This window comes from Rhinichthys klamathensis, unplaced genomic scaffold, assembly GCF_029890125.1.
Source record: "Rhinichthys klamathensis goyatoka isolate OS25496 unplaced genomic scaffold, OSU_Roscu_1.1 h1tg000004l_1, whole genome shotgun sequence".
Lineage (NCBI taxonomy): Eukaryota > Metazoa > Chordata > Actinopteri > Cypriniformes > Leuciscidae > Rhinichthys > Rhinichthys klamathensis.
In genome coordinates, this window is record NW_026606557.1 from 103,430 (window position 1) to 119,013 (window position 15,584).

General features: G+C 38.9%; 1 protein-coding gene across 1 annotated transcript in view; it reads right to left on the reverse strand.

The window, feature by feature from the left end:
• LOC130085066 (NACHT, LRR and PYD domains-containing protein 12-like) overlaps positions 1-15,093 on the reverse strand; it is a 36,406-nt gene extending 21,313 nt beyond the window's left edge. The window contains exons 1-4 of the mRNA XM_056250628.1: positions 15,059-15,093; positions 7,734-8,765; positions 3,116-3,199; positions 838-2,691 (exon numbers count right to left, since the gene is read on the reverse strand). Coding sequence (XP_056106603.1) covers positions 838-2,691; positions 3,116-3,199; positions 7,734-8,710 — 2,915 coding nt within the window. The 5' untranslated portion in view covers positions 8,711-8,765; positions 15,059-15,093. The remainder of the gene's footprint in view (positions 1-837; positions 2,692-3,115; positions 3,200-7,733; positions 8,766-15,058) is intronic.
• Between the last annotated feature and the right edge of the window lie 491 nt (positions 15,094-15,584).

Consider the following 15,584-nt stretch of genomic DNA (forward strand, 5'->3'; position numbering starts at 1 on the left):
CAGGCTGAAACGACCCTATTCCGATTTTTTTGCCCCTATGCGACCTGTATCTGATCTTTTCATGACAGTCTGAACGACACAGATCCGATCTTTTCAAATGCGACCCAGGCCACTTGGGTATGTGGTCCAAATCCGATATGTATCCGATCTTTTGAAATGCGACTTCAATCTGAACGGCCAGGTCACATGTATCCGACCCGCACGTCATTGATATGCGACAAACGTCATAATTCTGCGTTGAAGTAGGCGGGAATGAGAAGATTGTAATTGTGCTGGCTCTGTTGGGAAAATAACTTTAATATTACTAAACGAGCTCCACTGTTGACATCCATGTTTAGCTACTTCCGCAAACAACAAGTGACGTCGTTGACCGTCGAGTACTCTTCTGCGCATGCGGGTCACTTCTGGGTCATTTCACGCTCACGTTCACACAGGAGATCACAAAATGTCGCATTTAATTGGAAATGTGAACAGAGCATTAAGCCCCTGCAGTGTGAACGCAGCCTAAAAGAACATCCGATAATTTGCATGTGTGAGGATATTTGGAGGGCCAGTGTCCTAAACTCAGCAGGACACTTGTCCTCCAAGACTGGAGCTATATATATATATATATGTGATGAAGTACTTTATAACATAAACCAATTCTATTGACTAAAATGACATCAACACCTGCCTTAGAGTTGGCCTAGTTTTACTGGTAGGTTGGTTATGTTCACCAAGTAAAAAACTATTAAAAAAAAAGTGTTTGTGAACACAAACCCTCATAAAACTCATCAAACCTCCATCACAACTTCTGTCAAATTATATTTATAATTATGTTTATATTTTCACACTCACAGAGCTTTTCTGCAGTTCCTCACAGCAGGTAGCAGTCTCATCCTACCCTCTTTTGATTTGATGTTCTTCATGAAGTCTAACTCATCCATCACCTCCTCTGACATGAGGATCATGTTTGCCAATGTTGAGCATTGCGCAAGAGAAAGATTTTTTCTTTTTGTTTTAGAGTTTAAAAATGCCTGCATTTCTTTAACAACAGAATGATCCTTCATCTCAATCAAGCAGTGTGACAGATTCATCCATCTTTCAGGACTGACATTGTTTTTTTGACCTCGTTTGAGGTTTTGGATTATTTTCTCGATGTCCTCTGGGTTGTTCTCTGTGTGAATCAGCACATCCTGTAAGAGTCTCTGGTTGGACTCCAGTGAGATGCCATGAAGGAATCGAAGGAAAAGATCCAGGTGTCCATTTTCACTCTTCAAGGCTTTATTCATTGCTTCCTTCAGGAGCTCTTCTAGAGGAACATCCTCACACTTAGTTCTGGACTTTCCTGTGAGAAACATGTTCATAACTTCACTGTTCTTGTGTAAATAGCAGGAAAACACATACAGTGCTGCAAAAAACTCCTGAAAGCTCAGATGTACAAAGCTGTAAACCTTCCTGTGATAAATCACAGATTCCTCCCTAAAGATCTCAGTGCAAATCCCAGAATACACTGAGGCGTCAGTGACGTCTATGCCGCTCTCAATCAGGTCCTCCTCATAGAACATCACATTGCCCTTCATCAGCTGATTGAAAGCCAGTTCAGCAAGTTTCACAATCACTTCTCTGTTGGACTGCAGGGGTTTCTCTGGATCTCTCTCTTCATACTTCTGGTTCCTCATATGAGTTTGAATGAGGAGGAAGTGTATGTACATTTCAGTCAGAGTTTGAGGGATTTCTGCACTGAGATCTTGTTTCAGGATGTTTTGAAGCACAATGGATGAGATCCAGCAGAAGACGGGTATGTGGCACATGATGTGGAGGCTTCTTGCTTTTCTGATGTGTGAGATGATTCTGCTGGCTTGATGCTCATCACTGATTCTCTTCCTGAAATATTCCTCCTTCTGAGGGTCATTGAATCCCTGAATTTCCGTCACACGGTTGATGTAGTTTGAGGGGATCTGATTGGCTGCTGCTGGTCTGGTGGTGATCCAGATGAGAGCAGAGGGAAGCAGATCTCCTTTCATGAGGTTTGACATCAACACACCCACAGATGAAGTCTCAGTCACATCTGAAATGTTCTCACTGTCTGAAAACATCAGTGTAATTCTGCTTTCATCCAGACCATCAAAGATGAACACAACTGTACATTCATCATACATCTCTGAGTCCAGATCTCGAAGTTCAGGATGAAAGTCAAGCAGAAGTCTGTGAAGACTGTACTGATGATCTTTAATCAAGTTCAGCTCTCTAAATGGAAGCACAAACATGAAATCTACATCCTGATTGGCTTTTCCCTCGGCCCAGTCCAGAATGAACTTCTGCACAGAGACGGTTTTTCCGATTCCAGCGATGCCTTTAGTAAGAACAGTCTTGATTTTGTCTTTCTTCTCTCTTCTTATCTCCTCATATCCAGGTTCAGGTGAAGGATCAAAGATGTCATTGCAGTGGATCGGAGTGTCTTGGAGGGTCTTGTAACTTTTCTCCATCTGTAGCACCTCATGTTCTTCATTCACTCCTTCACTCTCTCCCTCTATGATGTACAGCTGTGTGTAAATCCTGTTCAGGAGGGTCTGATTCTCTTGTAGTTTGATTCCTTCAAAAACCCTCTCATATCTGTTCTTCATGCTGGTTTTGTGCCGGTCTTTGACCCTCTGAAGATCATCATGTACTGGCTGGTGGGAATCCCTGATCTGGTCAGCTCTTCCACCACTGAAAAAAACATTATGATAAACAGAAAGACAAAAACAAAAGTGAGAATATATTTAAATGTCTCTAATATTAAATGATCCTATTTGAAATCATACCACAAACACATTTAGAAAGAAGTGTTTGATTAATAGACTATAATATGATTACTGTCCATATAACGCTAATGCAGAAAACCCATGTGACAAAAATACAGTGTCATATAGACATATAAAAGAGGAATGACAGAGAAGCTATTTAATAACATCCGTACCGACTCTTTCTTTACATAACGATTTCAGTTTCTGTTGTATTTCAGTTTATCATTTGTTCTGTTTAAAGAACTTCATTGCTGAAATAACATAAAAATATAATAATTTCCCTCTTGTTGTTTGTGTGTACACTTTGTTCTTGTGTTGAATGTTTGACTCTACATGAATATACTCACAGATGGTGAAAGGGTGCTGCTTCATCACTGAGATCAGGGGGCTGTAGAGGAGATGCTGCTCTCTTTCTCTTCCTGCTGACGATACTGAGAGGAAGAGAGAATATTTCAGATTGTTTATTTGCAGATTATCTGTGTGCTCCAATAAATTAACACTAGGGGTGGGAGAAAAAAATCAATCCATCGATGCATCGCGATTCTCTCTCCAACGATTCTGGATCGATTCTGAGAATTCCAGAATCGATTCTGAGCTTAGTTTTTAACCAGATGTGCGATGACGTTGAGTTTGGTTTAGAAACACCCGTATTCTGCTTGCTTCCAATTCCTCACACACATACACCACTCGAACCTTCCGTAAAATAATCTTTCATAAAGTTCGGAAAGGTTGAAGCGAATTACAAGGACATTCACAGGCTTCATTGCAGGATACGCTGTGAGAGACGCGCGCTTTCTTTGATGTTACACTTGAAGTGTGCTGTCTCGCACGTCGGTATTTTCCTTACAAATGCTCTACGAAGTCATCATTTATGTGGTTTGGAATGGAGTGGACTTATATATTTAAAATATGAACCTCACTAACAGAAGGCTGCTTTCAATTTCAAATGCTGACGCGCGCTTTGCTTGTGAGACTGCTCGCGCATGCGGCTGTGCGACTCCGTGTAGTGGTTTAATGTACTTGTGCAAAATTAATGTAAACACAGCCAGTTATGTCTTAAGGGATTAAACGGACAGGACACACCGCATTACTTCTTTTATTTAAAAAGAGATGCGTGCGTGAATGCAGCTTAATAGATCTCCCGCAGTCTATGATGTCATAGTAAAATACAATAGTAAAGATGAAGAAAAATCACTCACAGTTCTTGAATGGAAAACGTTCAGATAATCTATAGGCTACTGAAAGCTCTTTTTGTTTGTTGTTTGTTATATTTTTCTATGCTCCTCTTTATTATTTGTTATATTAGTTTAAAATTCTTAACATACAACTGTTTTAACAAAAACAAATTAATTTGTAATTATTTTTTAAAAAGTACTTAATTACTTATGTAAACTAATGAATTAATAAGGGGGGGGGTACATAAAGAATCGTTCTGGAATCGGATCGTGACTCCCAGAATCGGAATCGGATCGGATCGTGAGGTGACCAAAGATTCCCACCCCTAATTAACACCAATACTGGTTTATAGAGAAGTACTTGTGTTACATGTAAAGAAAACAGAGGTTTTGTCAACAGTAAGACACACTTCAAACAAATACACATGAAATGTAAGAAAACTAAACTGAGCCAGTACGCATGCTCATTATAAACTGAATAGAAGAGTTACAGCAGGGAGAAAAAATACCCAGTTGCCCAAGTTATCCTAATTGCTTTTAATGCAATACTGTTAATGAAACCTCTGTTTTCTCTTTCAAATATTATATATTAAGTATAAACTAATACATGTTAATTTAATGAAGCAGACACAGATTATTGTCATCCGCGTCTGCCTGGACGATCTGTGAGGCTGTTACTAGTGAGTTCACAAGGTGATTATCTGGGTAAAGCAGGGCGCATACATAGCATGAACTTTCAGCACAAGTGAAACTCTCAAAATGTAAACATGGTGAAACAACACTATCTCCCATAACTTTAGTTTCATAACTTCATAAATTTGGTCTATTTAACTTTAACTTTAACGTTGTAGCTTATAGAGAGCTGACTTATGTTTGACTGAATCGTTTGCTTTATTTCTTCTTTTTTAGCTTCTTATACCTTTTAGGCTATTATACTTTTATAATGGCTATTATTGATCATTAAAACTGACATTTAACAAAAAGGGTTGTGACATTTTATTTTATATATTTAAAACATATAAAATATGTTATACATTTATTTTATTATACATGTTGCCTACATTCTCTTCACTATAAGTACATATATAATAAAATAAAATGACACAACCTTGTCTGTTTTTGCTAAATGTCAGTTTTAATGATCAATATTATAATGTTTTTTTATGTATCATATTTTTAAAATAAAAAACAAATAGGGTTGTGTTTTATTTTTAGTGTTGTTATAAATGTATGCAGTGAAGATAATCAATTGCGTTGCCTGAACCACATTTGTGTGGCCATTAATATGTTTAAGATTTTTTTTTATTGAAAATGAAGAGAGGCAGAGTGGTGTTTTATAACATATTTAGTTTTATTGTAGCCTAAATATACATAAAGAGATAACCGGGGTAGCAGAGTGAGCTGAGTGACGCTATCAGGAACGCCGCTGTTCCATTTGCAGAATTTTCGGACTTGCGTCCTCGGGAGTTCGTTCTCCTGAGTCGAACTTGTCAAGTCCGAACTACCAAAGACTCAAGTCTGAAATTTGCGTACTTGGTATTGAGAAACGGCCAATGATTCAGTGAGCCATTCATAACTCGATGACTCACTCATTTAGACAGTGACTTGCCGCCACCTACTGTCAGATTAAGTTTTTATATAAAAGTGTTTAGTCCATTACATGAACTTCTTTTCATCATTCCTCTGAAAAAAATGCTGTGTTGTTTCAACCCTTATTTGGGTCAAATATGGACAAACCCAGACGTTGGGTTAAAATTTTAATTAATAAGTTTAACCCAACGGTTGGGTTTGTCCATATTTGACCCAAATTTGGTTCTTCAAACCTGCATTGTTTTAGAGTGTAGTTAAAAAACTGCAAATGCTTCTTCTGCTTTGTTCATTCTCACCACTTTCTAGCATTTCCTTCATTTCTCTCCCTGTTATTCCTTAACTTTTCCTAATTCTTCCATCATCTTTTCCTCTGTTCTTCATATTGTCTGCAACTCATAAGCACATACTCTATAGATTCTGTAACTTGACAACAGCCACAAAAACCAGTTGGGTGCTTACTTATTGTGTATAGCGTGCCATTTAAATGACTGTGACCTATCCTTAATCTGGTCATAACTATTTCTCCTTTTCTATTCCCTCGCCTATTCTTCACAGCACCAGCTTTATTTTGAATACAAAAGTCTCTCTTTAGTCTCTGTCCCACTGATGTTGCCATTCTCTAATGGCTTCTTTTCAAACTATACTCTTTCCTTTGAGACTTTGACAACTTAATATGTGTTTCAATGTTCTCTTGACCTTTTTAACAGCTTGTTTGGCTAATTTGTCTACTCTCTCATTACCCACAATGCCAATATTAGCAGCAATCCAAATCAGTTGAATCTCATAGCATTTTTGCCTGATTCTTGTGTATATTGTCAATATTGTATACAGTAACTCCTGATAACAATTGGACATACCCATCATGAAACTGTACAGAGCTGACACTGAATCACCTCCAATTAAAGCTTTTTTTATTTTATTTTCCCCAATCATATTAGCGCATTAGTCAACCGCGATACACACTCAGATCAGTTGTGGTTCGTCTGCTTACCTCGCCTCTTTGATTAAAAATGGCAATTGCAGACAAAGTCCTTCCTGTTTCTGGAGCCTATACATCTGAACATAATCTTTATATTTATAGTCTATACATCTATAAAATTCAGCTACCAAATCTGTACTGTTGTTTGCTGTTTTGACTTGACAGGTTTGAAAGTCCACTCCCAAGTCTCTAGCTGCCGTATCTCCAAACCTTAACCTCTGTGCTCTCTCCCTTTCACAGTTATCTTGCAGTGTTCTTTTAGTTGGATGACGATCTTCATGTCCTTTTAGTTTTATCCAATAGTTTACAAGCAATGTTTACGTCAAATGTTCAGTGGCATTTATCCCACTCCAACCTGGTTTTCTCTATCGGGACAATTATTAATTGCGATCAGGCTTCTTGCATTCCATTGAAGGATTAGCATTACTAAAAGTATTAACCCACACATGTTGTCTGTTAACTCGACTGTACACTGAGTTCATCCCTCACTCCTTCCCAATTTAAAGGGATAGTTCACCCAAAAATGAAAATCAGCCCATGATTTACTCACTCTCAAGTCATTCTAGTAAATGACATTCTTCTTCAAGACGAATACAATCTGAGTTATATAAAAAATGTCCTGGCTCTTCCAAGCTTTATAATAGCAGTGAATGGCGTTTCTGTTTTGAAGTCCATAAAAGTGCATCTATCCATCATAGAAGACGCATGGTTTCGCTTCAGAAGGGCTTTATTGACCCCCCGGAGCCATGTGGAGCACTTTTATAGACTTCAAAACAGAAACAGCCATTCACTGCCATGATAAAGCTGTTCAGTTGTCTTAACAGCCTCAACATGTTTTCCTTTGTTTTTATCTGCTGTATTTTAACTTATTTTCTTATCTCATAAAAAACAATCCAAGTCACTTAAATAAATTGTTTTCAAAAAAATATAAAAAGCCTTTATTCTTTTATGGTTTTATGGGTATTTTAAAAACAGATGACAAGCAACGGCACACCAACCCCTTGCGGCTAATGAGCATTCATCAGGGTGTCACACGCGGTGTGCCATTGCTTTTCAACTGTTTTTGATTACTTTAAATAATCTTTTTGGGGTCATTTCTCAGCCAAATTGGATTTGTGATTAATTAATCGGATCACTTGACAGCCCTATTATTAACATATTAATATTCAGAGAAAAGAACATCAGTGAGTGAATTATGTTAAAAGACATCATGATACTCACACAGGGCCAGAGGTTCCAGCATGGTCATCATTGAGATCAGGGGGAATAATCATGGAGTTGTTACTCTTCATGGACACACAGCTGAATCCTGGAGATGGTCCATCACTGAGTTCAGGGGGAATAATCATGGAGACGTTACTCTTCATGGACACACAGCTGAATCCTGGAGATGGTCCATCACTGAGTTCAGGGGGAATAATCATGGAGACGTTACTCTTCATGGACACACAGCTGGATCCTGGATATGGTCCATCACTGAGTTCAGGGGGAATAATCATGGAGACGTTACTCTTCATGGACACACAGCTGGATCCTGGATATGGTCCATCATTGAGTTCAGGGGGAATAATCATGGAGACGTTACTCTTCATGGACACACAGCTGGATCCTGGAGATGGTCCATCATTGAGTTCAGGGGGAATAATCATGGAGACGTTACTCTTCATGGACACACAGCTGGATCCTGGAGATGGTCCATCACTGAGTTCAGGGGGAATAATCATGGAGACGTTACTCTTCATGGACACACAGCTGGATCCTGGATATGGTCCATCATTGAGTTCAGGGGGAATAATCATGGAGACGTTACTCTTCATGGACACACAGCTGGATCCTGGAGATGGTCCATCACTGAGTTCAGGGGGAATAATCATGGAGACGTTACTCTTCATGGACACACAGCTGGATCCTGGAGATGGTCCATCACTGAGTTCAGGGGGAATAATCATGGAGACGTTACTCTTCATGGACACACAGCTGGATCCTGGATATGGTCCATCATTGAGTTCAGGGGGAATAATCATGGAGATGTTACTCTTCATGGACACACAGCTGAATCCTGGAGATGGTCCATCACTGAGATCAGGGGGCAGAGGCATGGAGATGTTACTCTTCATGGACACATAACTGAATCCTGGAGATGCTGCTCTCTGAGTGTGAACAGAAGCCTCCTCCTCTTTCTCCTCATGCACACTCATTTTATAGGCAGACTTCTACTTCTCTTCTTCCCAAATAAGAGACAGCGTTTCAGGCCTGTATGTGGAAACAAATAACATACACTGAATTTTGACACAATTAAGTTTCAGTTCAAGCTGGTGACCAGAAGTGAGGGTGCACAGTGACGGAAGTGGCCGGGCCCCTGCGGTGCCGACGCTGTGTGTTTTGGGGACCAAGAAGCTGTGGTTTCCAGTGATTTTAGGCCAGTTAAGGGACGTTTTTATGATGACACAAAACAGGAACGCCCACTATCGGCGCAATAATACTGGGATAATGAGCTCACAGGTGTGTGTTTATAGAATATTTTACAATTCTTTGTACACAGCTCAGCCCATCATAACCAAGGACCAGAACTATCTATTTTATAATATTAATTTCTTAGTACATTCCTTTAGGATATTTGACTAGTGGTGTGGCGGATCTCATTTGTGCTTTACCAAAACATTTTATTATTATGAAGTTGAATTATTATCCACATCCTAAATGATACTGCAGACCAACTTCAACTTTCTATTCTCAAACTACATTTTTTACTTGTTTTTTTTTTTTATTCTTGCTTGTTTTCTGAATTCGTATACATTGATTTATGTAGTTTATTTATCTTTTTTGTAGTGCTGGGCCGTTATCGGCGTTAACGTGCTGCGTTAACGTGAGACTCTTATCGGGCGATAAAAAAAATATCGCCGTTAATCAAAGTTGGGTTGGGATCATAAATAGCTTTTTCGAATATCGTTATATTTTCGCGCAATTCTAATGTGTAGTATGACGCCGCGCCTACTGTCACAGATCGCGCAGTAGGGTATTTTCCTGTCAGGGACACAAGGTGTACTTTTACTTTGTTACGTTGGGCGACGTTCCTCTCGTTACTTTATTTTAATGCAATACGTTGTTAAATTAGTTTATTCCAAGCACGCTGTGTCCTTTGTATGGGCATGAGTGATGCTCATTTACAAATGAATCACTCTATTGAGTCGATTCTGTTCAAAGACTTCATCAAACAAGTTGTCAGATGATCTGTCTAAATCGGTTCGCGAATCAGTTGATCTGTTCAGTTCCTCGCGTACTGAATCGTCTGAAGCGCTTTCAATTCACACTCGGAGTCGAAACAGGAAGATTTAAGAGCATCAAGAGCGTTGGATGAAGTGGCCGATCTACAGTCTAGTCTAGTGAAAGCAAATCTACAAATGCATCATATTTTTGCCAGCGATATAGATCTTTATTAGTTGAACATCTTCGTAAGCTGTCTGGGAATGAATGATTCCACAGGACGATACATTCGATTTCATTTCATTCAGGTAATACATTTTACAACCAAACAGATTATTACGCCACGATAGCACTAATAAAAAGTATGACATTATCCGGTTTTTGGTCATACATTAATTTATAGGCTACAAAAAAAAAACGCTTCAGAGCGTCGGCGCACAGGTTAACAGGTTAAATAAGCTACCATTGTCCACAGTTTATGAAATGAACACCCGCTATCCCGTGGTATATGTGTGTGTATTGCGCAGTGGCATTATCACAAGAATAGTTTACATTGATTGAAACTAATTTGTTTAAAAATGAGGCTATTGCAGTAACAAGGCAGGTTCACAAAAAATCATTATGACATATGATGACATTATTTTTTGATCTAACGAGCATTGGCGATGGAAAAACGGACTATCGTGCCTATTGTTTTTTCTTCTTCTTCCAATTAGCCTACTATGTTAAAAAAAAGGACGAAAACATGTTACTTGTTCAATTAATAAACAGCTTGTTTGATGACAAATCGCTAAAGATGAAATTGGCCTCCCTTTCTGTCATTGCGTTTTTTTTGTTTTGTTTTTAAGATATTCGACTTTTGCTCCTCGATTGTCGAATGGCATTTTTGGCAGAAATGCACATCCCTACGCGAGGCAAACTATTCTCAAAGACTTACTTTTAGTCATTATTTGGTAGCACACATATTCTGAATGCCTTCGGGAGAATTCAAATGAGCCATTTTAATCTAGATTAATCTAGATTAATTTCAATATTAATCTAGATTAATCTAGATTAAAAAAATTAATCTATGCCCACCCTCTACTTTTTAGATAACAGAACAACCAGCTTCCTCATTGCTGCTGCCGAGCACCGTGGCGATTCAGGCCATGGGGATCGCAAATGGATTTAGCAGAGGGGTTAGAGATGGGCCTTGCCTTATCTCTGCCTTCACCTGCTAGATTCAGTGCCTTTTCTCAAGGTTTGGAAGCATGCACTGCGGTTTCTTCTGCCACGAGTGAAACACTGTTCTTCGGTATTAGGCTACAAAGAGCACAGTTATGGGGTGATTCCTAAGGTGGAAGAGACGCTGTATTCAACAGCTGGTCAGGCTGCAGCATGTCTACATACCATGTCTCTGCTGCAAGCCTACCAGGCTGATTTGTTAGGAGACTTCGATGAGGGCGGGGGTTTTGCCCGCGTCTGAGGGCAGTCCCCTCCAAGGGGAAGTGGGTAACCCTAATTATAGGAAGCTAGTTATTTTAGCTAGTTAAGTTTTAAATATGGATATTTTTTCTTATACGAATGCATCACTTCACTTCAGAAGACCTTTATTAACCCCCACAGATCCGTGGCGACTGGCGAGCACTTTAATCATGAATAGATACGCTATTTAATGTACTTCCAAAGTCAAACAGCCATTCACTTACATTATCAAGCTTGGAAGAGCCAGGACATATTTTTAATATAACTTAGTATGAGTCTGAAAGAAGAATGTCATATTATACACCTAGGATGGCTTCAGGGTTAACGTTAGTAAATCATGGGCTATTTTTCATTTTTGGGTGAACTATAGCCTCATTCAGAGCCGGCCGAGCCACTAAGCGACCGTTGCAATTGCAAAGGGCCCCGTGGCCAGCAGAGGGCCCCCTAGAGTCACTGCTAGCTAGTGGGGGGTGGGGGGGGGGGGGGGGGGGGGGGAATCGCACAACAAAAGTAACATAAAATAAATAAATAAATAAAAATGGACCTACAGCGCTCTTTATCAGGCATCATGATAAGCACAGAGTTGTTATTTATTTAGTTCTGTATTATGGCAAATCAGCCGGGAGCTCCCCGCGAAGGCGCGCGCGCGTCTTGATCCCGACTGCCCCTATGATGTCACTTGTTGTCACTTGGTCAGTCAGTTAGCGACTCCGACGAATCGACGATGTCTGACAAGAAACGAAAATATATTTCTGGCCAAGAAAAACGACAAAAAAGAGCCTGGAAGAAGAGAAGAAGTAAGAAGATAAAGGTACGTAAGCCTGTAGGCTAAATTTTCCGATTTCTGTAATATGGATAATCTGCACTAAAAGTCTTATTTTAACATTAGCCTAAATCGTGCTTGTATTAATTTTCTACAGTTGTTTAACTTACATGCTAATAACATGCTGCATAAAATTGGTTTAGTATTAGGCCTATACCATTTGCTGTGGTGTTACTGTTAAAGCATTTAACAGAACAATATAAACCCAGTTTGGATTCTACACTAAAGGGCTAACATTAGTTTACTCCTTATGTCCCCTTAGGAGCACTATTAAAGTAACGTTATATGCTGCCAGTAAGCAAAGCTCCAGCTGTTGGTGAGTATAAAGGGGCTGTAAAATGATAACCTTCTGCATTTTAAAAAATAAGTCTAACTTTATGTATAATTATTTTCTTTATTTGGATTGGATTTTAATAGTTATATTGAAATGTTACCTTATTCTTAATATTGTTACTATTGATCTTCTTTGTGGTGTTTTAGATGTTATTGTTAATTTTGTTTATTTGAAAAATCTATTTATTATTTTATATAATATTATATTTAAATGTTATTCTATTTGCTCTATTTAATTTAAATTATATATATATATATATATATATATATATATATATATATATATATATATATATATATATATATATGTGCTGTAGTTAGTGACTCTTAAACTCTGGTGTCAATAAAAATGTATCTTTGTTCAGTGATAATCACTTTATCTGTCTTTTTATTCAGCAAGTTAATCAGTGTGTATGTGTGTCTTGCACTGCAATTCAGCTCAGTGGTATCATAATTTTCCTGTTAGACATCAAACATAGTATATACATAATATATATATATATATAGTATGGTATAGTTATAAGGTAGTCATTGCTTTTCTTTAGGCCTTAAAACGGTCAAAGGGGCCTCCAACCAAATTTTGCTTAGGGCCCCCAAAGGTCTAGGGCTGGCTCTGGCTTCATTCGTTGGCAAACACTAAGCTTACAAAGTTTTTGGCACAGAGTTGTTGAGCTCATGTGCTCATAATCTTGAGACCAGTGGCGATTCTAGGGGGTGGCCTGAAAGCTCATTGGCCACCCCAGATCTGATAGGTAGGCCTAGTTGGTCAAGTTCGTCAACACAAGAAACAAGAGAAATGCTGTCTATCAATGATGACAGCTGATCAACTGATTTAGGGCCAGTTTTACATTTTTAACTAACACCGTAATGGTCGTACTGAGGCTGTGAGAGCTGATTTCTGCTCAGCGGACGTTTGGCCATGCAGGTCATGTGACAATGAGATGAGCGCGCTGGCTGCTGCTGCTCCGTGAAACAGGAGGACGGTCGGTCACAGTTACAACAGCAACAATACAACAACGATAAAAACGCTGGAATCTGTAGATTGAGAGGTATGGTAATTTAATGTTTAGTTATATCGTAGTTCCCTCTGAATGTGTAGGAAAACTAAAAAAGTCGAACTACACTGTACAAGCTAGCTTAGCAGCCTGCAAACCAAGTTAAGAGTGCAGACAGTTGAAGAGGGCGCGCGCGCAGCTCTTAAAGGGGCCACACCTTATTTCCACTCGTTACACCGCCATGGAATGCTATTTTCTGGACTGAAGACTTGAGGGTGTGTTTTGCAGATGTGTGTGTTCAATAGAGCTAATGTTATATTTTTGGCCAACCCATGTGTGAAATATAGTGTGACAGTCTAGATTTAAGTTATAACACAAGAACAAGCTGTGACTTATTTGCTCTGTTATTTAAGGGCTGTTTTTGTTTGTATCAATTAGCTCATCTTCACTTAAATTAACTTATTAATGTGTGCTGAATCAAAGCCAATGTTTAAATTTATACCTTCATCGGGGCCTTGGATATGAATACTGTCTTAGTTGAAAACCACTTTTTGCACATTTTCATACATCACAAGGCATCCTAATGATATTATTCAGTCATCAGGCCATCCTCTGTGTTACCTGTATTGTTACCCATGTTTGCTTTACTAGTTTAAGTCCCCTCTTGTGGTTAAATAAAAACACACCTGGCAAAGAACAAACTAAGAAATTCAAATTCCAGTCTCTCTAACAAATTATATCTAAGCTAAATAATAACATATACTAAGCATGTAAAGAACAACAAATATTTATGTTTTTTTCTTACAAGCTTAGTTTTTCTTTTGCTTTTACAGATATACTTTTTAATATACAGGTGACACAGATGATGAGCTTATGACTGATGCATATTATTCTATATAGGATGAGTTAAGAGCGGTTTAATTTTGCTACTCTAATCTAACTTGTGAAGAGGCAAGTTAATCCACTACAAGAAAATAGCTCTTAGAAAATGTTTACCCTATCCTGCCCATAATTACTGATTAAAAATAGACATGTTAAAATAACCAGAGATACTTGAGGATTGTGATAGGTGGTTAGTACTGTTTTTAACAGGATAGTCAATCATCTTTATTTGACAGTTATGAGACAGGAAATCATGGGAGAGAGAGAGGATGTGACATGCAGCAAACTAGGACCGGGATTCGAACCATAGTCGGCTGCGTACATATACGCATTAAACTTCGATATGCCATGGCCACCCCACCCACACTAGCTTTGTCCTGGATACGCCACTGCTTGAGACGCCACTCATTTGCCATTAAAATACTAAATCTGGCCCAAATCGTTATTAATTTATATACCGACGTCACTTTGATACGGATGAGTGTGTACAGACATTTTCAGTAACGTTAGGCTAATAGGCCTAAGTTTGTTTTTGCTTTCGTTTTAGCTTAAACTCGTTTACCACTAACTTTTCCCTATAGGATTATATTTGCCTAACTTTTTTTGGACTACATGAGTAGAGTCGGAGTCGTGTGCTGTAGCCTATCTGTGAGTTTGTCTTAAACGCCCTGCGCTTCTCATCAGGTGTGCCGCCATTATAGTTTCTGCCGTGATAGTCGCTGTCTGTCAGGAGAGAAGCGAAGCGAACACATTTTAGGTGTTTAAATTGTTTAGCCGCAAAAGGCGTCTAAACAATTGATATTACTCATTAATATTATAACTGTGAAACGTTTTAATGAACTTACCGTCACACGTGAAGACATTGTTAGATTTTGATTTGGCCGAAATGGAGTCTGGTCATCCGATATGAACGCTTTCGGTTTCACTGTTGACAGTTCGGCTCCGTGAGTTCCTCCCCTGAACGTGATGACGTTGATCTGCGTGCTCTCTGTAGTTCTCCGCACTGATATGGCGAGTGGGCAGTGCCACAGATAACCTAACAAAGTAGACTGTCGTGTGACAGCTACGTGTGTGGATGTGGATAGGGTACTCCGTCAGTGCACAACGTCGTCGATAAGCCCATCGCCGTCAGCCTTGATTTTTTTTTTTTTCTCTCAAACTTCGACTCCTTCTTCATTTTTATTGTCGGTTGGCAAACTAGCTGAGAGGTGCATTAGCGCCACCAACTGGAGTGTGTACAGGCCTACATGCTCCAGCCTTCATTAAAAGTGTTGCTGTAAAATTTAATTTTACATAGAAATTTAAAAGGACGGTAATCTAATGGATATTTATTCGAAGATATTAATGAGCTTAAATTTGTAAGTTATGTCA